The sequence below is a fragment of the Hyla sarda genome, unplaced genomic scaffold, assembly GCF_029499605.1.
Source record: "Hyla sarda isolate aHylSar1 unplaced genomic scaffold, aHylSar1.hap1 scaffold_3055, whole genome shotgun sequence".
Lineage (NCBI taxonomy): Eukaryota > Metazoa > Chordata > Amphibia > Anura > Hylidae > Hyla > Hyla sarda.
The window spans coordinates 429-24,559 of NW_026609776.1; the positions used below are offsets into that span (position 1 = coordinate 429).

The 24,131-nt window shown below is 49.9% G+C and overlaps 2 protein-coding genes across 2 annotated transcripts; one reads left to right on the forward strand and one right to left on the reverse strand.

The window, feature by feature from the left end:
• The first annotated feature begins 348 nt into the window (after positions 1–348).
• On the forward strand, positions 349–13,480 carry LOC130328303 (integrin beta-5-like). Its single transcript, XM_056553440.1, has 5 exons — positions 349–586; positions 2,775–2,875; positions 6,729–6,848; positions 12,291–12,457; positions 12,539–13,480. Exons 1-5 carry the CDS (start codon positions 453–455, stop codon positions 12,659–12,661), a joined length of 645 nt encoding a protein of 214 aa, XP_056409415.1. The 5' UTR covers positions 349–452; the 3' UTR covers positions 12,662–13,480.
• A 3,284-nt stretch (positions 13,481–16,764) lies between these two features.
• LOC130328302 (uridine 5'-monophosphate synthase-like) lies at positions 16,765–23,365 on the reverse strand. The gene is made up of 6 exons (XM_056553439.1): positions 23,163–23,365; positions 19,887–20,040; positions 19,155–19,805; positions 18,912–19,087; positions 17,894–18,008; positions 16,765–17,602 (listed from the first exon to the last, which is right to left on the reverse strand). The coding sequence occupies exons 1-6, from the start codon at positions 23,316–23,318 to the stop codon at positions 17,421–17,423; spliced, it is 1,434 nt and encodes a 477-aa protein (XP_056409414.1). The 5' UTR covers positions 23,319–23,365; the 3' UTR covers positions 16,765–17,420.
• Positions 23,366–24,131: the final 766 nt, after the last annotated feature.

Genomic DNA, 24,131 nt, shown 5'->3' on the forward strand with positions numbered 1-24,131 from the left:
ATAATAGGAGATTAGATTGTGATCTCCTGGGGTCAGGGATGATGGGAGTGATACATTGTATGTGATAGGAGATTAGATTGTGAGCTCCTGGGGTCAGGGATGATGGGAGTGATACATTGTATGTGATAGGAGATTAGATTGTGAGCTCCTGGGGTCAGGGATGATGGGAGTGATACATTGTATGTGATAGATTAGATTGTGAGCTCCTGGGGTCAGGGATGATGGGAGTGATACATTGTATGTGATAGGAGATAACAATAATGTCTGTGGTTAGGGATGATGGGAGTGTTATGTGTGTACAGCGCTGCAGTCTATGTCGCCAGCATGTAATTTCCAGGTAATAAGGGTCACTCTGTCTTGCAGGTCATGGTGAATGTGACTGCGGGGAGTGTAAGTGTCACGCCGGCTACATCGGTGAAAACTGTAACTGCACCACGGAGACGGACAGCTGTATGTCCAGTGACGGGCGAATGTGCAGCGGAAAAGGAACGTGTGTGTGCGGCCGCTGCCAGTGCATCCAGCCCGGAGCGTTTGGGGAGACATGTGAGAAGTGCCCCACCTGCCCCGACGCCTGTGGAACAAAAAGGTAAAGACCTAAACAGCCCCCATTACAACATGCAGATTATGCAGGGGGGGGGGGGACATAGCAGTTGGAGGGTTATGGATTAATACAGTCATGGCCGTAAATGTTGGCACCCCTGAAAATGAAGTATTCCTCACAGAAAAGGATTGCAGTAACACAGGTTTTGCTATATACATGTTTATTCCCTTTGTGTGTATTGGAACTAAACCAAAAAGGGAGGAAAAAAAGCAAATTGGACATATTGTCACCCTTTCAAAATTGTGGATAAATAAGATTGTTTCCAGCATGTGATGATCCTTTATACTCACCTGGGACAAGTAACAGGTGTGGGCAATATAAAAATCCCACCTTAAAGCAGATAAAAAGGAGAGAAGTTCACTTAGTCTTTGCATTGTGTGCCGTACTAAGCATGGACAACCGAAAGAGGAGAAGAGAACTGTCTGAGGACTTGAGAACCAAAATTGTGGAAAAATATCAACAATCTCCAGGTTACAAGTCCATCTCCAGAGATCTAGATTTGCCTTTGTCCACAGTGCGCAACATTAACAACCCATGGCACTGTAGCTAATCTCCCTGGACGGAAGAGAAAAATTGATGAAAGGTGTCAACACAGGATAGTCCGGATGGTGGATAAGCAGCCCCAAACAAGTTCCAAAGATATTCAAGCTGTCCTGCAGGTTCAGGGAGCATCAGTGTCAGCGCGAACTATCCGGCGACATTTAAATGAAATGAGACACTATGGAGGAGACCCAGGAGGACCCCACTATGGAGGAGACCCAGGAGGACCCCACTATGGAGGAGACCCAGGAGGACCCCACTATGGAGGAGACCCAGGAGGACCCCGCTATGGAGGAGACCATGGAGGAGACCCAGGAGGACCCCACTATGGAGGAGACCCAGGAGGACCCCACTATGGAGGAGACCCAGGAGGACTCCACTATGGAGGAGACCCAGGAGGACCCCGCTATGGAGGAGACCCAGGAGGACTCCACTATGGAGGAGACCCAGGAGGACTCCACTATGGAGGAGACCCAGGAGGACCCCACTATGGAGGAGACCCAGGAGGACCCCACTATGGAGGAGACCCAGGAGGACTCCACTATGGAGGAGACCCAGGAGGACCCCACTGCTGAAACAGAGACATAATAAAGCAAGACTACATTTTGCCAAAATGAACTTGAGTAACCAAAATCCTTCTGGGAAAACGTCTTGTGGACAGATGAGACCAAGATAGAGCTTTTTGGTAAAGCCCATCATTCTACTGTTTACCGAAAACGGAATGAGGCCTCCAAAGAAAAGAACACAGAACCTACAGTGACATATGGGGGAGGTCAGTGATGTTTTGGGTTGTTTTGCTGCCTCTGGCACTGGGGGCCTTGAATGTGTACAAGACATCATGAAATCTGAGGATTACCAATGGATTTTGGGTCGCACTGTACAGCCCAGTGTCAGAAAGCTGGGTTTGTGTCCGAGATCTTGGGTCTTCCAGCAGGACAATGACCCCAAACATACGTCAAAAAGCCCCAGAAATGGATGACAACAAAGCGCTGGAGAGTTCTGAAGTGTCAGCAATGAGTCCAGATCTAAATCCCATTGATCACCTGTAGAGAGATCTTATAATTACTGTTGGGAAAAGGCGCCTTCCAATAAGAGACCGGGAGCAGTTTGTAAAGGAAGAGGGGTCCAACATTCCAGCTGAGAGGTGTAAGAAGCTTATTGATTGTTATAGGAAGAGTGATCCAACATTCCGGCTGAGAGGTGGAAGAAGCTTATTGATTGTTATAGGAAGAGTGGTCCAACATTCCGGCTGAGAGGTGGAAGAAGCTTATTGATGGTTATAGGAAGAGTGGTCCAACATTCCGGCTGAGAGGTGTTAGAAGCTTATTGATGGTTATAGGAAGACACTGATTTCACTTATTTTTTCCAAAGGGTGTGCAACCAAATATTAAGTTAAGGGGACAATAATTGTGTCCAGACCATTTTTGGAGTTTGGTGACATTATGTCCAATTTGCTTTTATCCTCCTTTTTTGGTTTAGTTCCAATACACACAAAGGGAATAAACATGTGTATAGCAAAACATGTGTTACTGCAATCCTTTCCTGTGAGAAATACTTCATTGTCTAGAGACATTTCAGGGGTGCCAACATTTACGGCCATGACTGTACATGTAAATTTCTGCGTCTGTTTCAGGGACTGTATCGAGTGTCGTCTCTACCAGACCGGACGCCTCGCCGACAACCAGACCTGCCAGAAACTCTGCAAGGACGAGATCATCACGGTGGAGACACTCGGTAAGGCTCCTGTGCGCCCCCTGATGGCTTCATTGTATTATAAGATGTTCAGATACATTTATATGGACTGTTTGCTGTCAATGAACGAAAATGATGATTAATTACAGGTAAAGGCTAAAACTGTGACCTGACCTAGATCAGTGATTCCCAGCCAGGGTGCCTACAGCTGTTGCAAAACGACAACTCCCAGCATGCCCGGACAGCCAACGGCTGTCCGGGCATGCTGGGAGTTGTAGTTTTGTTACAGCTGGAGGCACACTGGTTGGGAAACACCGGTTTGTACAGATACATTGTGTCCTGCACTTTATCGCACCCTTTATAAAGACTCATAGAGCTGCGTTCACACTGCACATCCCTCTCCTGCTTTATAATGCACCAATCATTGTGGTAGCGCAAAAAACTGCTTCCCAACCAGTGTGCCTACAGCTGTTTGCAAAACTACAACTCCCATCACAACCTGAAAAGTTGGATATTAGATAGTAAGCTCTGGGGTCAGGGATGATGAGAGAAATGCATTGTATGTGATAGATTAGATTGTGAGCTCCTGGGGTCAGGGATGATGGGAGTGATACATTGTATGTGATAGGAGATTAGATTGTCAGCTCCTGGGGTCAGGGATGATGGGAGTGATACATTGTATGTGATAGGAGATTAGATTGTGAGCTCCTGGGGTCAGGGATGATGGGAGTGATACATTGTATGTGATAGGAGATTAGATTGTGAGCTCCTGGGGTCAGGGATGATGGGAGTGATACATTGTATGTGATAGGAGATTAGATTGTCAGCTCCTGGGGTCAGGGATGATGGGAGTGATACATTGTATGTGATAGGAGATTAGATTGTCAGCTCCTGGGGTCAGGGATGATGGGAGTGATACATTGTATGTGATAGGAGATTAGATTGTCAGCTCCTGGGGTCAGGGATGATGGGAGTGATACATTGTATGATAGGAGATTAGATTGTGAGCTCCTGGGGTCAGGGATGATGGGAGTGATACATTGTATGTGATAGGAGATTAGATTGTGAGCTCCTGGGGTTAGGGATGATGGGAGTGATACATTGTATGTGATAGGAGATTAGATTGTGAGCTCCTGGGGTCAGGGATGATGGGAGTGATACATTGTATGTGATAGGAGATTAGATTGTGAGCTCCTGGGGTCAGGGATGATGGGAGTGATACATTGTATGATAGGAGATTAGATTGTGAGCTCCTGGGGTCAGGGATGATGGGAGTGATACATTGTATGTGATAGGAGAATAGATTGTCAGCTCCTGGGGTCAGGGATGATGGGAGTGATACATTGTATGATAGGAGATTAGATTGTGAGCTCCTGGGGTCAGGGATGATGGGAGTGATACATTATATGATAGGAGATTAGATTGTGAGCTCCTGGGGTCAGGGATGATGGGAGTGATACATTGTATGATAGGAGATTAGATTGTGAGCTCCTGGGGTCAGGGATGATGGGAGTGATACATTGTATGTGATAGGAGATTAGATTGTCAGCTCCTGGGGTCAGGGATGATGGGAGTGATACATTGTATGTGATAGGAGATTAGATTGTCAGCTCCTGGGGTCAGGGATGATGGGAGTGATACATTGTATGATAGGAGATTAGATTGCGAGCTCCTGGGTTCAGGGATGATAGGAGTGATACATTGTATGTGATAGGAGATTAGATTGTGAGCTCCTGGGGTCAGGGATGATGGGAGTGATACATTGTATGTTAGGAGATTAGATTGTGAGCTCTTGGGGTCAGGGATGATGGGAGTGATACATTGTATGTGATAGGAGATTAGATTGTGAGCTTCTGGGGTCAGGGATGATGGGAGTGATACATTGTATGATAGGAGATTAGATTGTGAGCTCCTGGGGTCAGGGATGATGGGAGTGATACATTGTATGTGATAGGAGATTAGATTGTGAGCTCCTGGGGTCAGGGATGATGGGAGTGATACATTGTATGATAGGAGATTAGATTGTGATCTCCTGGGGTCAGGGATGATGGGAGTGATACATTGTATGATAGGAGATTAGATTGTGAGCTCCTGGGGTCAGGGATGATGGGAGTGATACATTGTATGTGATAGGAGATTAGATTGTCAGCTCCTGGGGTCAGGGATGATGGGAGTGATACATTGTATGTGATAGGAGATTAGATTGTCAGCTCCTGGGGTCAGGGATGATGGGAGTGATACATTGTATGATAGGAGATTAGATTGCGAGCTCCTGGGTTCAGGGATGATAGGAGTGATACATTGTATGTGATAGGAGATTAGATTGTGAGCTCCTGGGGTCAGGGATGATGGGAGTGATACATTGTATGATAGGAGATTAGATTGTGATCTCCTGGGGTCAGGGATGATGGGAGTGATACATTGTATGATAGGAGATTAGATTGTGAGCTCCTGGGGTCAGGGATGATGGGAGTGATACATTGTATGTGATAGGAGATTAGATTGTGAGCTTCTGGGGTCAGGGATGATGGGAGTGATACATTGTATGATAGGAGATTAGATTGTGAGCTCCTGGGGTCAGGGATGATGGGAGTGATACATTGTATGTGATAGGAGATTAGATTGTGAGCTCCTGGGGTCAGGGATGATGGGAGTGATACATTGTATGATAGGAGATTAGATTGTGATCTCCTGGGGTCAGGGATGATGGAAGTGATACATTGTATGTGACAGATTAGATTGTCAGCTCCTGGGGTCAGGGATGATGGGAGTGATACATTGTATGATAGGAGATTAGATTGTGAGCTCCTGGGGTCAGGGATGATGGGAGTGATACATTGTATGTGACAGATTAGATTGTCAGCTCCTGGGATCAGGGATGATGGGAGTGATACATTGTATGTGAGATACAGAGATTACATTGTGATACATTGTAGTGGAGAAAAGAGATTTGTGCTGCTGTGTTCAGATCATAGGGTCAAGACAAAACTTCTTACAGCTGAGGATTTGTTACAATGCTTCAGACTAGATCAGTGGTCTCCAAACTGCAACAGCTGGAGGTCCACAGTTTGCAGACCACGGGACTAGATCCTGTGGCTTCCCTTCTGCTGCAAAACTACAACTCCCAGCATGCCTGAACAGCCGTTGGCTGTCCATGCATGCTGGGAGTTGTAGTTTTGCAGCAGATGTTTGCACACTAATTCTCCTATTTATGTCACTGACGTGCGCCGCTCCTGAGGGTGAGGAATTTGAAGTGGATATTACCGTGGCCGCTCGCCATGGAGTGCGTACCCTTCAGGTTCTCACAGGGCGCAGTCGTGTAGAGTACTGGGTTGGGGCGGGCGCACGCCTCGTCACAGCGGTCTCTGGGACTATATATATTATTTTCTTTTTTATTAGGTCTTGTTTTTAACTTCTTGCTTGTTCGGTCTCTTCTGACCTAATGGACTCCATATGTCTTGACAGGAAGCTGCTGGAATGTGCTGGAATTCCAGTGTCCCTATAGTTGCGCTCATTATCCCGCGCTGACCCCTCCCCCTCCCGCGGCAGGAATCCTGGGAGCTGTCACTGCAGGAATTCGGCGCAAATGTTTCTGTTTTGCTGATGTTTAGAGTTTTGGGCCAAGCTGGAAGCCTCGTCCTGGCGTGTGCCATAGACACAGATGAGGACAGCTGCCGCCTGCGCTGTTCATCCGCACAGAGACACCTACTGGTGCATAATGGGAGTGCAGCGCAGCAGTTGTAATGGGCAGGAGGTACTGTGGGCCTCGTACCTCGGTAGCAGCGCTCATCCCGGATGATCAGCCCTTTACGATTTAACATATATTACAATAGGGGGCCCCCAGATCCGCCCACAGTCATTGGTGTTATCTTTATGCTTTTATTTTGTCTTTCAGACACGGACAACCCTGAGGCCGTTCTGTGCGTCTACAAGACGGAGAATGAATGTGTGATGAGGTTCACCTACTCCGAGGACCCGAATGGGAAATCCGTCCTGACTGCACTGAAGGAACCAGGTGAGTGATCGGTCCATGGAGTTGGGGTCAATTAGACAGTAAATAATAATAACTACAGAGGAACCAGGTGATTGGTCGGTCCTCGGGGGTGGGTGCAGGCAGAAAGACAGTATATAACATCTACAGAGGAACCAGGTAAGTGGTCAGACCTTGGGGGGGGGGGGGGTCAGACAGTATACAACATCTACAGGGGAACCAGGTAAGTGATCAGTCCTCGGGGGTGGGTGCAGGCAGACAGTATATAACATCTACAGGGGAACCAGGTGATTGGTCGGTCCTCAGGGGAGGGGTTCAGACAGTATATAACATCTGCAGATGTATCCAACTCTACTACTTCTGCCTGACAAAAAAACATAACGCACCAGGAAGAAGTTGTTGGAATCAAATAGAACTTTCTATGTGACTGTAATGATCTATGGAAGTGATGACAATATTAGAGGAAAAGGAGATTATTGGGGAAAACTACAATAGAAAGGAGGCTCTAGTACTCCAGCTGGGATACAAGATGAGATACAGATGGGATACATGGAGGCTCTAGTACTCCAGCTGGGATGCAAGATGAGATACAGATGGGATACATGGAGGCTCTAGTACTCCAGCTGGGATACAAGATGAGATACAGATGGGATACATGGTGGTTCTAGTACTCCAGCTGGGATACAAGATGAGATACATGGAGGCTCTAGTACTCCAGCCTGGATACAAAATGAGATACAGATGGGATACATGGAGGCTCTAGTACTCCAGCCTGGATACAAGATGAGATACAGATGGGATACATGGAGGCTCTAGTACTCCAGCTGGGATACAAGATGAGATACACATGGGATACATGAAGGCTCTAGTACTCCAGCCTGGATACAAGATGAGATACAGATGGGATACATGGAGGCTCTAGTACTCCAGCTGGGATACAAGATGAGATACACATGGGATACATAAAGGCTCTAGTACTCCAGCCTGGATACAAGATGAGATACAGATGGGATACATGGAGGCTCTAGTACTCCAGCTGGGATACAAGATGAGATACATATGTGATACATAAAGGCTCTAGTACTCCAGCCTGGATACAAGATGAGATGCACATGGGATACATGGAGGCTCTAGTACTCCAGCTGGGATACAAGATGAGATACATATGTGATACATGAAGGCTCTAGTACTCCAGCCTGGATACAAGATGAGATACAGATGGGATACATGGAGGCTGTAGTACTCCAGCCTGGATACAGGATACAGTTGGGATACATGGAGGCTCTCAAACAGCTAGAAGAGGCGACACACGTGTCCGCAGGATGTCCTGCACATATGGCTGAGCATGTCAACCAGTCACCGCTCTTTCACCAAGATGTACACTACCCAAAAGTAGCCTCTGAGAGCCTTTTTTTTTATAGGCCAGTGGAGGAAGCACTCTATTGCCCTCTTGTGGTTAGACCCAGTGTCTAATCAGACCTCACCTGTAATCATTACATATCTGCTTGAGACAGAAATGTCGGAGTCCAGTCCTATCTGGGATATATAGATAAATGGAGATATATATCCCAGATAGGACTGGACTCCGACATTTCTGTATATATATTGCTCAAAAAAATTAAGAAAACACATCCTAGATCTAAATAAATGAACTAATCGTTTGAAATACTTTCCTCTTTACATAGTTGAATGCGCTGACAACAAAATCACCCAAAAATTATCAATGGAAATCAAATGTATTAACCCCTGGAGGTCTGGATATGGAGTCACTCAGAATCAAAACCCCACTACAGGCCGATCCAACTTTATGTAATGTCCTTAATACAAGTCCCAATGAGGCTCAGTAGTGTGTGTGGCCTCCACGTGCCCGTATGACCTCCCTACAACGCCTGGGCATGCTCCTGATGAGGTGGAGGATGGTCTCCTGAGGGATGTCCTCCCAGACCTGGACTAAAGCATCCGCCAACTCCTGGACAGTCTGTGGTGGATGGAGCGAGACGTCCCAGATGTGCTCAGTCGGATTCAGGTCAGGGGAATGGGCGGCCAGTCCATAGCATCAATGCCTTCCTCTTGTAGGAATTGCTGACACACTCCAGCCACATGAGGTCTAGCATTGTCTTGTATTAGGGGGAACCCAGGGCCAACCGCACCAGCATATGGTCTCACAAGGGGTCTGAGGATCTCATCTCGGTACCTAATGGCAGTCAGGCTACCTCTGACAAGCACATGGAGGGCTGTGAGGCCCCCAAAGAAATGCCACCCCACACCATTATTGACCCACCGCCAAACTGGTCATGCTGGAGGATGTTGCAGACAGCAGAACGTTCTCCACGGCGTCTCCAGACTCACATGTGCTCAGTGTGAACCTGCTTTCATCTGTGAAGAGCACAGGGCGCCAGTGGCGAATTTGCCAATATTGGTGTTCTCTGGCAAATGCCAAACGTCCTGCACAGTGTTGGGCTGTAAGCACAACCCCCACCTGTGGACGTCGGGCCCTCATACCACCCTCATGGAGTCTGTTTCTGACCGTTTGAGTGGACACATGCACATTTGTGGCCTGCTGGAGGTCATTTTGCAGGGCTCTGTGCAACAAGGAGCAGGAGGAGCACTGCCAAAGGTGGAGGTAGCGGTCCTGCTGCTGGGTTGTTGCCCTCCTACGGCCTCCTCCACGTCTCCTGATGTACTGGCCTGTCTCCTGGTAGCGCCTCCATGCTCTGGACACTACGCTGACAGACACAGCAAACCTTCTTGCCACAGCTCGCATTGATGTGCCATCCTGGATGAGCTGCACTACCTGAGCCACTTGTGTGGGTTGTAGACTCCGTCTCATTTTACCACTAGAGTGAAAGCACCGCCAGCATTCAAAAGTGACCAAAACATCAGCCAAGAAGCATAGGAACTGAGAAATGGTCTGTAGTCACCACCTGCAGAACCACTCCTTTATTGGGGGTGTTTTGCTAATTGCCTATAATTTCCACCTGTTGTCTGTTCCATGTGAAATTGATTGTCAATCAGTGTTCTTCCTGAGTGGACAGTGGGACCTCACACAAGTGTCAGTGACTTGGAGTTACATTGTGTTGTTTGTGTTCCCTTTATATTTTTGAGCAGTGTATATATTAGAGAGAGAGTGTGTGTGTATATATGTATATATGTATATATGTATATATATATATATATATATATATATATATATATATATATAATAAATTTATTTATTTTATTTTTTTCAATAATCACAGTGGTAAAATACAAACAAAAACTGTGGTGCTGTACAAATACTGGTGGAGGTCGAAATGGTTATATTCTTTAGATAAATGTCACTATTTTTAAACTAAGTTTTAATGGTTCCCGGTATTTTTATTTTTTTTATATAAATATATATATATATTAGTTTTATGGCCATAAATGTTGGCCCCCCTGAAATGTTTCTATAAAATGAAGTATTCCTCACAGGAAAGGATTGCAGTAACACACGTTTTGCTATACACATGTTTATTCCCTTTGTGTGTATTGGAACTAAACCAAAAAAGGAGGAAAAAAAGCAAATTGGACATAATGTCACCAAACTCCAAAAATGATCTGGACAAAATTATTGGCACCTTTCAAAATTGTGGAAAAATAAGATGTTTCAAGCATGTGATGTTCCTTTATACTCACCTGGGGCAAGTAACAGGTGTGGGCAATATAAAAATCACACCTGAAAGCAGATAAAAAGGAGAGAAGTTCACTTAGTCTTTGCCTTGTGTGTCTGTGTGTACCACACTAAGCATGGACAACAGAAAGAGGAGAAGAGAACTGTCTTATGAGACTTGAGATTGTTGATATTTTTCCACAATTTTGGTTCTCAAGGTTACAAGTCCATCTCCAGAGATCTAGATTTGCCTTTGTGCACAGTGCACAACATTATAAAGAAGTTTACAACCCATGGCACTGTAGCTAATCATCCTGGGCGTGGACGGAAGAGAAACCTTTATGAAAGGTGTCAATGCAGGATAGTCCGGATGGTGGATAAGCAGCCCCAAACAAGTTCCAAAGATAGTTCGCGCTGACACTGATGCTCCCTGAGCCTGCAGGACAGCTTGAATATCTGTAGACATTTACATGAAATGAAACTCTGTGGAGGAGACCCAGGAGGACCCCGCTATGGAGGAGATCCAGGAGGACCCCACTGTGGAGGAGATCCAGGAGGACCCCGCTATGGAGGAGACCCAGGAGGACCCCACTATGGAGGAGATCCAGGAGGACCCCACTATGGAGACCCAGGAGGACCCCGCTATGGAGGAGACCCAGGAGGACCCCGCTATGGAGGAGACCCAGGAGGACCCCACTATGGAGGAGATCCAGGAGGACCCCACTATGGAGGAGATCCAGGAGGACCCCAATCCTTCTGGAAAAACGTCTTGTGGACAGATGAGACAAGATAGAGCTTTTTGGTAAAGCAAATCATTCTACTGTTTACCGAAAACGGAATGAGGCCTACAAAGAAAAGAACACAGTACCTACAGTGACATATGGGGGAGGTCAGTGATGTTTTGGGTTGTTTTGCTGCCTCTGGCACTGGGGGCCTTGAATGTGTACAAGACATCATGAAATCTGAGGATTACCAATGGATTTTGGGTCGCACTGTACAGCCCAGTGTCAGAAAGCTGGGTTTGTGTCCGAGATCTTGGGTCTTCCAGAAGGACAATGACCCCAAACATACATCAAAAAGCCCCAGAAATGGATGACAACAAAGCTCTGGAGAGTTCTGAAGTGTCAGCAATGAGTCCAGATCTAAATCCCATTGATCACCTGTGGAGAGATCTTATAATTACTGTTGGGAAAAGGCGCCTTCCAATAAGAGACCGGGAGCAGTTTGTAAAGGAAGAGTGGTCCAACATTCCGGCTGAGAGGTGTAAGAAGCTTATTGATGGTTATAGGAAGAGTGGTCCAACATTCCGGCTGAGAGGTGTAAGAAGCTTATTGATTGTTATAGGAAGAGTGGTCCAACATTCCGGCTGAGAGGTGTAAGAAGCTTATTGATGCTTATAGGAAGAGTGCTCCAACATTCCGGCTGAGAGGTGTAAGAAGCTTATTGATGGTTATAGGAAGACACTGATTTCACTTATTTCTTCCAAAGGGTGTGCAACCAAATATAAGCTAAGGTGCCAATAATTTTGTCCAGACCATTTTTGGAGTTTGGTGACATTATGTCCAATTTGCTTTTTTCCTCCTTTTTTGGTTTAGTTCCAATACACACAAAGGGAATAAACATGTGTATAGCAAAACGTGTGTTACTGCAATCCTTTCCTGTGAGAAATACTTCATTTTATAGAACAATTTCAGGGGCGCCAACATTTATGACAATATATAGATATGTATATATTTGTATGTATATATTTATTTAATAGCTTTGCAACAGCTGGGGGCACCCTGGCTGGGAATCACCCAGTGTTTTGCTTACCATTCTTTCTTGTTTCCCCACAGTGTGCGCCAGTGCCCCCGATGCCTTGACGGTGCTGCTGGCGGTGGTGGGCAGCATATTGCTGGTTGGTCTGGTGCTCCTGGCAGTCTGGAAGCTTCTGGTGACCGTCCACGATCGCCGCGAGTTTGCACGGTTTCAGAGTGAGCGATCCAGAGCCAAGTATGAGATGGTGAGTGAAGGCTGTAGATCATGTGACCATCACGCCGCCATCTTGCGTACATTAACCGCCATGTGTCTGTTCTCCCAACAGGCAGCCAACCCGCTTTACCGCCAGCCGATCTCCACCCACAACGTAGATGAGATGTACAGCATGATGGGTAAATCCTACAACGGGACGTCCAATGGATTCAGACTCGCGGACGATATAGACTGAGGTGCAGGATGAGCGCTGCACTTACCCTATCCTAGAGGGCGCTGTGTGGGCGTCAGCAGAGCGGACCAGCGACGGCCGCCATTCGGCTTATTTGCACATTTTATAGACTTCTACCGGGCGCAGCTGACTTAGAGCGGCCGCCTCCTGGATCCTACACTGAAGGAGTCCGACCGCCAGCCGGTCCGTGTCCTAACCCGACTGAGGGCGCCGCCGCCCGTGAGATTAACCCACAAAGTGCCACATAGATGATTTAGGATTTTATATTAGTGACTAGATCGGGACTAATCAGGGTCAAGGTACGCGGGATTCTCCATCATGGGCGCCCATGCTGCTTGGGATACAGCAAACAAATATGGTGGCCACAGTGAGCGGTGAATCCGGCACCGCGACATTTACACATTACAACCGCGCCGCTTCTGTGATATGGCGATGACCTGAGGATGTCAAAGGGGCAAATGGTTCATCCCAGAAGCCCTGAATGGCAAATCTGCCTAATAATGCGGCAATAATGGAGACAGGGCTGATGTGTAAGTGTGGCCTCCAGACAGAGCAGATGTGCCGCTCAGGACTCTGGGAAAGAAGACATTATCGACTGGGAATATTTCTATTTTAAAGGGATGTTTTCTTTTGTGTCACCTCTGACTTCACATTATACAGTCACGTATAATCTCTGTACAGCAGAGTCACTGTATACATATTACTGGCCCCTAGTACTTCAGAGCTGCACTCACTATTCTGCTGGTGAGGTCACTGTGTACATACATTACTTATCCTGTACTGATCCTGAGTTATATCCTGTATTATACTCCAGAGCTGTACTCACTATTCTGCTGGTGAGGTCACTGTGTACATACATTACATTACTTATCCTGTACTGATCCTGAGTTATATCCTGTATTATACTCCAGAGCTGCACTCACTATTCTGCTGGTGAGATCACTGTATACATACATTACATTACTTATCCTGTACTGATCCTGAGTTATATCCTGTATTATACTCCAGAGCTGTACTCACTATTCTGCTGGTGAGGTTACTGTGTACATACATTACATTACTTATCCTGAGTACAGCTCTGGAGTATAATACAGGATATAACTCAGGATCAGTACAGGATAAGTAATGTATGTACACAGTGACCTCACCAGCAGAATAGTGAGTACAGCTCTGGAGTATAATACAGGATATAACTCAGGATCAGTACAGGATAAGTAATGTAATGTATGTACACAGTGACCTCACCAGCAGAATAGTGAGTACAGCTCTGGGGTATAATACAGGATATAACTCAGGATCAGTACAGGATAAGTAATGTATGTACACAGTGACCTCACCAGCAGAATAGTGAGTACAGCTCTGGAGTATAATACAGTGGCACTGCTGTATGGGGACCATTATACGTGACTTGGGTGGCTCTATTCTTTCTAGATAATATTTTATCATTCGGTTGTATAATGTGGGGGCCCCCTTTATGCTGACCACAGAGGATGTTTGTAGAGCGGACCGTTGCGCAGAACCCTCGGTCCACCGTTTCTTACGCAGATTATTTTTGTATTTCCGGCCAGTGCGGCTTTTTTCCTTGGTCGCCGTTTTTACCGCCTTTCCTGGATTTTTTTTCTTTTCACTGTTTCGGGTTTTTAGTACGAGAGAAATATTTTAATATTCTGCTGAAATCATTGCAAATAACATTAAATTAATAAAGGCTGTATAGTCGCCAGCAGGTGCATTTCTGTTGTGGAACCTCCAGCTGTTGCAAAACAACTCCCAGCATGCTGGGAGTTGTAGTTTTGCAACAGCTGGAGGCACCCTGGTATAGACTCAGATGGCGTTCAGCAGACCGGCTTCTCTGCTGCAGATTGTAAGGTGCACAGCGCCCCCTGCTGGAAAGATCTCATAAAAAGTTCCAGAAAAAGAAAAACTTTGGCCATGCTGGGAACTGTAGTATTGCAACAGCTGCAGGCACCCTGGTTTTATTCACTAAGTGACTGTAAGCAGAGATTATAACCGTGTCCACCCGCCCATACTGGGGAGGAATTGGGGAGATCACTCCCGGTCCGGTTAGGGTTAATCATTCCCAGTGGCGGCCGTAGTGATGACATCACCGGTGGCTGCGTCCTGCAATCCCCACCCAACCCACTGATAATTACACAGTGCGCCCGCTCCACCTCTGCCCATCAAAACGGGGGATGTTGACTTAGCTGTGTCACATTTACCACACTAGACCTTAAAGAGGTACTCCGGTGGAAGACTTTAATCAACTGGTGCCATAAAGTTAAACAGATTTGTAAATTGCTTCTCTTAAAAAAAATCTTAATCCTTCCAATACTTATTAGCTGCTGAATACTACAGAGCAAATCATTTTCTTTTTTGGAACACAGAGCTCTCTGCTGACATCTCTGTCCATTTTAGGAACTGTCCAGAGAAGCATATGTTTACTATGGGGATTTTCTCCTACTCTGGACAGTTCCTAAAATGGACAGAGATGTCAGCAGAGAGCACTGTGCTCGTGATGTCAGCAGAGAGCTCTGTGTTCCATAAAGAAAATTTCCTCTGTAGTATTCAGCAGCTAATAAGTACTGGAAGGATTAATATTTCATTTAAAGTAATTTACAAGTCTGTTTAACTTTCTGGCACCAGTTGATTTTAAAAAAAGAAAAAAAAAAGTTTTCCACCGGAGTACCCCTTTAACCCCTTAAGGACCAAGGACGTACCGGTACGTCCTTGGTCCTGCTCTTCTGATATAACGCGGGGTTACACAGTAACCCCGCGTCATATCATGGCGGGCCCGGCGTCATAGTGAAGCCGGGACCCGCCTCTAATAGCGCGCAGCGCCGATCGCTATTAACCCTTTAGCTGCGCGCTCAAAGCTGAGCCGCGCGGCTAAAAGTGAAAGTGAAAGTTCCCGGCTAGCTCAGTCGAGCTGTTCGGGATAGCCGCGGCTAATCGCGGCATCCCGAACAGCTGACAGGACAGCGGGAGGGCCCCTTCATGCCTCCTCGCTGTCCGATCGCCGAATGACTGCTCAGTGCCTGAGATCCAGACATGAGCAGTCATGCGGCAGAATCGTTGATCACTGGTTTCTTATGAAACCAATTAAAAAAAAAAAGTGTAATTAAAAATTAACATATGTGGTATCACCGCGTGCGGAAATGTCCGAATTATAAAAATATATAATTAATTAAACCGCTCGGTCAATGGCGTGCGCGCAAAAAAATTCCAAAGTCCAAAATAGTGCATTTTTGGTCACTTTTTATATCATTTAAAAATGATCAATAAGTCCTATCAATGCAAAAATGGTACCGTTAACTTCAGATCACGGCGCAAAAAATGAGTCCTCATACCGCCCCATACACGGAAAAATAAAAAAGTTATAGGGGTCAGAAGATGACAATTTTAAACGTATTAATTATCCTGCATGTAGTTATGATTTTTTCCAGAAGTCCGACAAAATCAAACCTGTATAAGTAGGGTATCATTTTAATCGTATGGACCTACAGAATACATATCAGGTGTCATTTTTACCGAAAAATGTACTACGTAGAAACGGAAGCCCCCAAAAGTTACAAAACAGCGTTTTTTTTTCAATTTTGTCGCACAATGATTTTTTTTCCCGCTTCACCATAGATTTTTGGGTAAAATGACTGACGTCATTACAAAGTAGAATTGGTGGCGCAAAAAATAAGCCCTCATATGGATTTTTAGGTGTAAATTTGAAAGAGTTATGATTTTTTAAAGGCAAGGAGCAAAAAACGAAAATGCAAAAACGGAAAAACCTCCGGTCCTTAAGGGGTTAAAATTGGAGGCCGTTGGCCATCCAGGCATGCTGCGAGTTGAAGATTTGCAACAGCTGGAGGCACACTGGTTGGAAAACACCTGCATAGACAAAATCCACTAATCACACACCCAGATTGCAGATCGATGTTGCAAAGTTCACCACCGTCATTACGAATGGCAAGATTGGCGCGGTATGCATTGCTTTCCTGCTGCCAGAATGACATTGCAGGGTTAGTGGGGTATAGCGGTGTGTATTCTGCTAGGAATGGCGGTAATACACACCCCCCCCCCAAACACAGATTCACAGACCCAGAGGATGATTTGGCAAATTTATTGTCTTTTCCTTATTTAAAAAAAAAAAAAAAAAAAAACGCAAGATCACCGATTGCTGTCAGTGACTGGAACATTCTAGTTTACAAGCAGGAAAAGATGATGGGAGTGATACATTATACTAGAGCGGAGTTCAGGGGGACAAGACTGAGGATTTGTTACAGTGCATCAGACTAGATCAGTGGTCTCCAAACTGTCGACCTCCAGCTGTTGATAAATATGTTGGCATGCTGGGTGTTGTAGTCTCTGCAACAGCTTGAGGCCAACTGGTTAGGAAACACTGATAATAACCCATCCAAAGAAAATACTTCTCACAGCTGAGGGTTCGTTACAGTGTTATCCAGTCTGCAGAATCCTGCGCGGTCGGAAAGAAGTTATTGCGGCTAAACTTTTGGTCCGCTGAATGCCTCCATTTCAAGATCTGCGCTTGCTGTCAGTACCTGGAAATGTCATCTATTAGGAAGCTGCAGAACTTTTCGATCTACAGTCATTATGGAAAAATAAAAAATCGTTAATACAGCGAGACGTGCGCAATGACAGGGAATATGCGGTTCTCCGGATATAGTTGCAGGTGTAAGCGCGCGCTCTTCTGCCGCGTGTGAACAGTCTCCAGGTCAGCCGCTGAGCTCTGGCGCCACCTGCAGGGGGACAAGCCTCATTTACCGCCACCACCGCCGATCCTGGCCATGTACGCCTCCCAGCCGGCCCGCCGGTACAACTCCGCAGCCTCCAGGCGCTTGTTCGACGACAAGATGCCGCGGCCCACGATGATGATGTCAGAGTTCTTGTTAGCGATGACCTCATGCGGGGTCTGGTACTGCTGACCCAGAGCGTCTCCTGTGAGAGGCAAAGAGACGTCATCACATTTTATGCACCAGTGGTCTCTAAAGTGCGGCCCTCCAGATGTTGCAAAACTACAACTCCCAGCATGCCCGGACAGCCAACGGCTGTCCGGGCATGCTGGGAGTTGTAGTTTTGCAACATCTGGAGGGCAGCACTTTAGAGACCACTGGTGTCCTTAGATAGGCTTGTCCCACCTGATCCCCGTGCTGCCACCCGAAGGTGAAACACGCAGAAAAACAGGCACCGGGCATCCATCTTCTTTCCGTATAACTTCACATCACTCACCTCCCGCTTGCATCTGGACTCCTGGGGTGAGGTGCAGGAACTGCGGCCGCTCGCTCACTTTACCGCCGGAGATAAAGCCGAACACAAAGGTGGGGTGCTCCTCCGCCAGAGCCACCTGCGGGAAACAAGTCAGGTCAGAACCATTGGCCACAGACATCTTAAAGCTGCATATTAGAGAATTCGAAAAACACTTTTTTTTTTATTTATTTATTTTTTTAAAACAGCGCCACTCCTGTCCACAGGCTGTATGTGGTAATGCAACTTGGCTCCATTGAAAGTGAATGAGCTGCAGTACTACACACGACCTGTGGAAAGGGATGGCGCTGTTTTTTGCAAGAAAGAAGTAGGAATATTATTTAATTTTTTTTTTACTTTCTTGTAGTAAAAAAAAAAAAAAACAGCACCACCCCTATAGACAGGTTGTGTGTGGTATTGAAGTGAATTGTACTGCGCTGTAGTACTACACATAACCTGTAGACAGGAGTGGCGCTGTTTTTCGCTTTGAAGAAGCAAAATGTTTCTACTTTCTTGAAAAGCCAGCGCCATCTCTGTCAACAGGTTGTGTCTGGTACTGCAGCTCAACTCCAATGAAGCGAATGGAGCTGAGCTGCAGTACCAGACACAACCCGTGGACAGGAGTGGTGCTGTGTTGTTTTTTTTTTTGCAAGAAAGTAGAATTTTTCTACTTTCTTGCAAACATAGCACAACCCTGTGTCCACAGATTGAGTCTGGTACTGCAGCTCTATCGAAGTAAATATGACTGAGCTGCAGTTCTATAAACAACCTGTGGATAGGGGTGGCGCTGTTTTAGAAAAAAAAAAAAAAAATTATATATATATATATATATATAATTTTTTTTTTTTTTTCTAAAACAGCGCCACCCCTATCCACAGGTTGTTTGTAGAACTGCAGCTGTCATATATATTTTTAATATCCCCTTTAATAATGGGGAGACAAGGCTCGGCCGGACCCCATCTGTCCCCTTGATGACCCTCTGACCCCCGCCGCCATTACTTACAGCCGCTTTGGTGTATCCTCCAGTAGCCAGCGACCCCTTGGAGCTCATCTCAGCAATGACCAGGCAGCCTCTCCCCAGCTCTTCACCCACCGCCTGCAGGCCTTGTACCACCCCCGGGCCGGGCACAGCATGGACGTTCACTACATCGGCCCATGACGCGATTTTGAAAACTCCACCTGTGAAAAAGGAGTCATGTGACAGCGCCCCCCGGAGGACAGGAGTGGAGGCAGGACAGATCATTACCCTCATACTGATGCTTCACCGTGTTCCCGATATCTGCAAACTTGCGATCTTCGAAGATGAGGAATTGGTGTTGATGGGCGAGCGCCCGGAGCTGGGAGGAGACGTCGGGGGTGAAGTCCCTCAGGATGTCCACGTGGGTCTTCAGCATACAGATGGAGGGGCCCAGCTCCGCAGCCAACCGGAGGAGCTCCGCAGAGTCCGTGACGTCGGCCGACACGCACAGGTTACTCTCCTTCTTCTCCATGAGGAGCAGCAGCCGCTTGGCCATGGGGTGAGTGTCGGGGAGGGCGGCGCGGGCAGAGTAGCTGAGGGCGGAGCTTAGGGGCGCCTGGACCGGAGCCGTCACCTGATTCTCGGTGATGAAGCGGCCGACGTTCTCCACCATCTCGGCGTCCACCTTCCCGAGTCGCTGCAGGACGTCCATGAGCTGGGAGAGCGTGCAGATGGAGTGGAGCCGGACACCGCTCTGCGCCAACTTCTCCCGCCCGCCCTGCTCTCTGTCCACCAACACAATGGCGTCCGTCACCTGAAGCCCCTCCCTCCTCAGCACCTCCGCCGTCTCTAGGACGCTGGAGCCGCTGGTCACCACATCCTCGATGATCAGACAGGTCTCCCCGGGGGTGATGGCGCCCTCCACCAGACGCTTGGTGCCTACAATAGAAGAATAAAGGAGGCGACTGCGGGATGTCATGTGACCCAACACCACAAGGTCACATGATCCAGAACACTCACCGTAATCTTTGGCCTCCTTCCTGCGGATCAGCATTGGGATCAGGTGAGATGTGCAGATCACGGTGGCGAGCGGGAGGGCGGTGTACGGGACGCCACACACCGTGTTATACTGTACGCCGGCATCCTGAGCCGTCTGGTAGAGGAGGTCAGCGACCTGTGAGGGAAACGGGGTCAGAGGGTGATCACAGGGTCAGATACACGTATCTAACTCCTGGAGGCTCGGATACATACTACAGGATCCTGTGCTCCCCAAGAACACTGCAGCTCTCTACACTTCTACTGCCCCCCTCCTCCTCCTCCTCTACTGCCCCCCGCATCCAGTGCCCCCTCCTCTACTGCCCCCCGCATCCAGGTGCCGCCTCCTCCTCCTCTACTGCCCCCCGCATCCAGTGCCCCCCTCCTCCTCTACTGCCCCCCGCATCCAGTGCCCCCTCCTCCTCTACTGCCCCCCGCATCCAGTGCCCCCTCCTCCTCTACTGCCCCCCGCATCCAGTGCCCCCTCCTCCTCTACTGCCCCCCGCATCCAGTGCCTCCTCCTCCTCTACTGCCCCCCGCATCCAGTGCCTCCTCCTCCTCTACTGCCCCCCGCATCCAGTGCCTCCTCCTCCTCTACTGCCCCCCTCCTCTACTGCCCCCCTCCTCTACTGCCCCCCGCATCCAGTGCCTCCTCCTCCTCTACTGCCCCCCCCGCATCCAGTGCCCCCCTCCTCTACTGACCCCCGCATCCAGTGCCCCTCCTCTACTTCCCCCCGCATCCAGTGCCTCCTCCTCCTCTACTGCCCCCCCGCATCCAGTGCCCCCCTCCTCCTCTACTGCCCCCCGCATCCAGTGCCCCCTCCTCCTCTACTGCCCCCCGCATCCAGTGCCCCCTCCTCCTCTACTGCCCCCCGCATCCAGTGCCCCCTCCTCCTCTACTGCCCCCCGCATCCAGTGCCCCCTCCTCCTCTACTGCCCCCCGCATCCAGTGCCCCCTCCTCCTCTACTGCCCCCCGCATCCAGTGCCCCCTCCTCCTCTACTGCCCCCCGCATCCAGTGCCTCCTCCTCCTCTACTGCCCCCCGCATCCAGTGCCTCCTCCTCCTCTACTGCCCCCCTCCTCTACTGCCCCCCGCATCCAGTGCCTCCTCCTCCTCTACTGCCCCCCTCCTCTACTGCCCCCCGCATCCAGTGCCCCCCTCCTCTACTGCCCCCCGCATCCAGTGCCTCCTCCTCCTCCTCTACTGCCCCCCCGCATCCAGTGCCCCCCTCCTCTACTGACCCCCGCATCCAGTGCCCCCCTCCTCTACTGACCCCCGCATCCAGTGCCCCCCTCCTCTATTTCCCCCTGCATCCAGTGCCCCACCTCCTCCATTGCCCCCTGCATCCAGTGCCGCCTCCTCCCCCTCCATTGCCCCCTGCATCCAGTGCCGCCTCCTCCCCCTCCATTGCCCCCTGCATCCAGTGCCGCCTCCTCCCCCTCCATTGCCCCCTGCATCCAGTGCCTCCTCCTCCCCCTCCATTGCCCCCTGCATCCAGTGCCTCCTCCTCCCCCTCCATTGCCCCCTGCATCCAGTGCCTCCTCCTCCCCCTCCATTGCCCCCTGCATCCAGTGCCTCCTCCTCCCCCTCCATTGCCCCCTGCATCCAGTGCCTCCTCCTCCCCCTCCATTGCCCCCTGCATCCAGTGCCTCCTCCTCCCCCTCCATTGCCCCCTGCATCCAGTGCCTCCTCCTCCCCCTCCATTGCCCCCTGCATCCAGTGCCTCCTCCTCCCCCTCCATTGCCCCCTGCATCCAGTGCCTCCTCCTCCCCCTCCATTGCCCCCTGCATCCAGTGCCTCCTCCTCCCCCTCCATTGCCCCCTGCATCCAGTGCCTCCTCCTCCCCCTCCATTGCCCCCTGCATCCAGTGCCTCCTCCTCCCCCTCCATTGCCCCCTGCATCCAGTGCCTCCTCCTCCCCCTCCATTGCCCCCTGCATCCAGTGCCTCCTCCTCCCCCTCCATTGCCCCCTGCATCCAGTGCCTCCTCCTCCCCCTCCATTGCCCCCTGCATCCAGTGCCTCCTCCTCCCCCTCCATTGCCCCCTGCATCCAGTGCCTCCTCCTCCCCCTCCATTGCCCCCTGCATCCAGTGCCTCCTCCTCCCCCCCCCTCTATTGCCCCCTGCATCCAGTGCCTCCTCCTCCCCCCCCCTCTATTGCCCCCTGCATCCAGTGCCTCCTCCTCCCCCCCCCCTCTATTGCCCCCTGCATCCAGTGCCTCCTCCTCCCCCCCCCCTCTATTGCCCCCTGCATCCAGTGCCTCCTCCTCCCCCCCCTCTATTGCCCCCTGCATCCAGTGCCTCCTCCTCCCCCCCCTCTATTGCCCCCTGCATCCAGTGCCTCCTCCTCCCCCCCTCTATTGCCCCCTGCCTCCAGTGCCTCCTCCTCCCCCCTCTATTGCCCCCTGCCTCCAGTGCCTCCTCCTCCCCCTCTATTGCCCCCTGCATCCAGTGCCCCCTCCTCCCCCTCTATTGCCCCCTGCATCCAGTGCCCCCTCCTCCCCCTCTATTGCCCCCTGCATCCAGTGCCCCCTCCTCCCCCTCTATTGCCCCCTGCATCCAGTGCCCCCTCCTCCCCCTCTATTGCCCCCTGCATCCAGTGCCTCCCCCGCCCCCTCTATTGCCCCCTGCATCCAGTGCCCCCTCCTCCCCCTCTATTGCCCCCTGCATCCAGTGCCCCCTCCTCCCCCTCTATTGCCCCCTGCATCCAGTGCCCCTCCTCCCCCTCTATTGCCCCCTGCATCCAGTGCCCCTACTCCCCCTCTATTGCCCCCTGCATCCAGTGCCCCTCCTCCCCCTCTATTGCCCCCTGCATCCAGTGCCCCTCCTCCCCCTCTATTGCCCCCTGCATCCAGTGCCCCTCCTCCCCCTCTATTGCCCCCTGCATCCAGTGCCCCTCCTCCCCCTCTATTGCCCCCTGCATCCAGTGCCCCTCCTCCCCCTCTATTGCCCCCTGCATCCAGTGCCCCTCCTCCCCCTCTATTGCCCCCTGCATCCAGTGCCCCTCCTCCCCCTCTATTGCCCCCTGCATCCAGTGCCCCTCCTCCCCCTCTATTGCCCCCTGCATCCAGTGCCCCTCCTCCCCCTCTATTGCCCCCTGCATCCAGTGCCCCTCCTCCCCCTCTATTGCCCCCTGCATCCAGTGCCCCTCCTCCCCCTCTATTGCCCCCTGCATCCAGTGCCTCCTCCTCCCCCTCTATTGCCCCATATCTACCCCTCCTCCCCCCCTATTGCCCCATATCTGCCCCTCCTCCCCCCGCACCTGGTTGAGCAGCGCCGGGTGGGACACGATCACCCTCAGGTCGAAGTACACGGGGGACAGGATCCCGCTCTTCAGGGTGAAGCTGCCGAACTTCAGCGCCTGCACCCGGTACAGCTCCGCCGCCAGCAGCTCCATCTTCCCACGTGTGCTGCACATCCGCTCTCCGGCACAGACACCAGGGGGCACCAGAGTGCGGGACCCGCGACACTGCAGACTCCAACAAAATGGCGGTGTGAGGTGGAAATGTACGCCCCGTGCAGACTTACGTCCGCTCCCCCTTCAGCTCTCCGAAGCTAAAGCAAGGGGGAGGGAACGTACACGCCCCCTCATCTCAGGTACACGCCTCCTTTATCTCAAGTACACGCCCCCTCATCTCCTTGAGCTCTGCCTGTGTTCACTGAACGGGCTGGGGATGTATGAATGTCACGTGTTCTGTGCTGCTAGAGGGGCGTGGTTCATAGCTACACGTGATCACAGTGCAGCCTGTATACGGCTCGTTAGTGCGGAGAGCTCCCCCTGCGGGTATTAGGTGATATCACAGCGACTACAGTTCAGGTGACCCCAACATAAAGAACACCCCAAACCTAGTGACCCCGACATAAAGAACACCCCAAACCTAGTGACCCCCCCAACATAAAGAACACCCCAAACCTAGTGACCCACCCAACATAAAGAACACCCCAAACCTAGTGACCCCCCCAACATAAAGAACACCCCAAACCTAGTGACCCCCCCCAACATAAAGAACACCCCCAACCTAGTGACCCCAACATAAACACCCCAAACCTAGTGACCCCAACATAAAGAACACCCAAACCTAGTGACCCCAACATAAAGAACACCCCAAACCTAGTGACCCCCCCAGCATAAAGAACACCCCAAACCTAGTGACCCCCCCAACATAAAGAACACCCCAAACCTAGTGACCCCCCAACATAAAGAACACCCCAAACCTAGTGACCCCCCCAA

Excerpts from the sequence above, each read along its gene's own strand:
- LOC130328303 (XM_056553440.1), top strand. The coding sequence starts at position 453 with ATGTCCAGTGACGGGCGAATGTGCAGCGGAAAAGGAACGTGTGTGTGC. Across the intron at positions 587-2,774 it reads GACGCCTGTGGAACAAAAAG|GGACTGTATCGAGTGTCGTC; the intron begins GTAAAGACCTAA and ends CGTCTGTTTCAG. Across the intron at positions 6,849-12,290 it reads GACTGCACTGAAGGAACCAG|TGTGCGCCAGTGCCCCCGAT; the intron begins GTGAGTGATCGG and ends GTTTCCCCACAG.
- LOC130328302 (XM_056553439.1), bottom strand. The coding sequence starts at position 23,318 with ATGTGCAGCACACGTGGGAAGATGGAGCTGCTGGCGGCGGAGCTGTAC. Across the intron at positions 19,088-19,154 it reads GGTGAAGCATCAGTATGAGG|GTGGAGTTTTCAAAATCGCG; the intron begins GTAATGATCTGT and ends CCTTTTTCACAG. Across the intron at positions 17,603-17,893 it reads AGTCCAGATGCAAGCGGGAG|GAGACGCTCTGGGTCAGCAG; the intron begins GTGAGTGATGTG and ends TGCCTCTCACAG.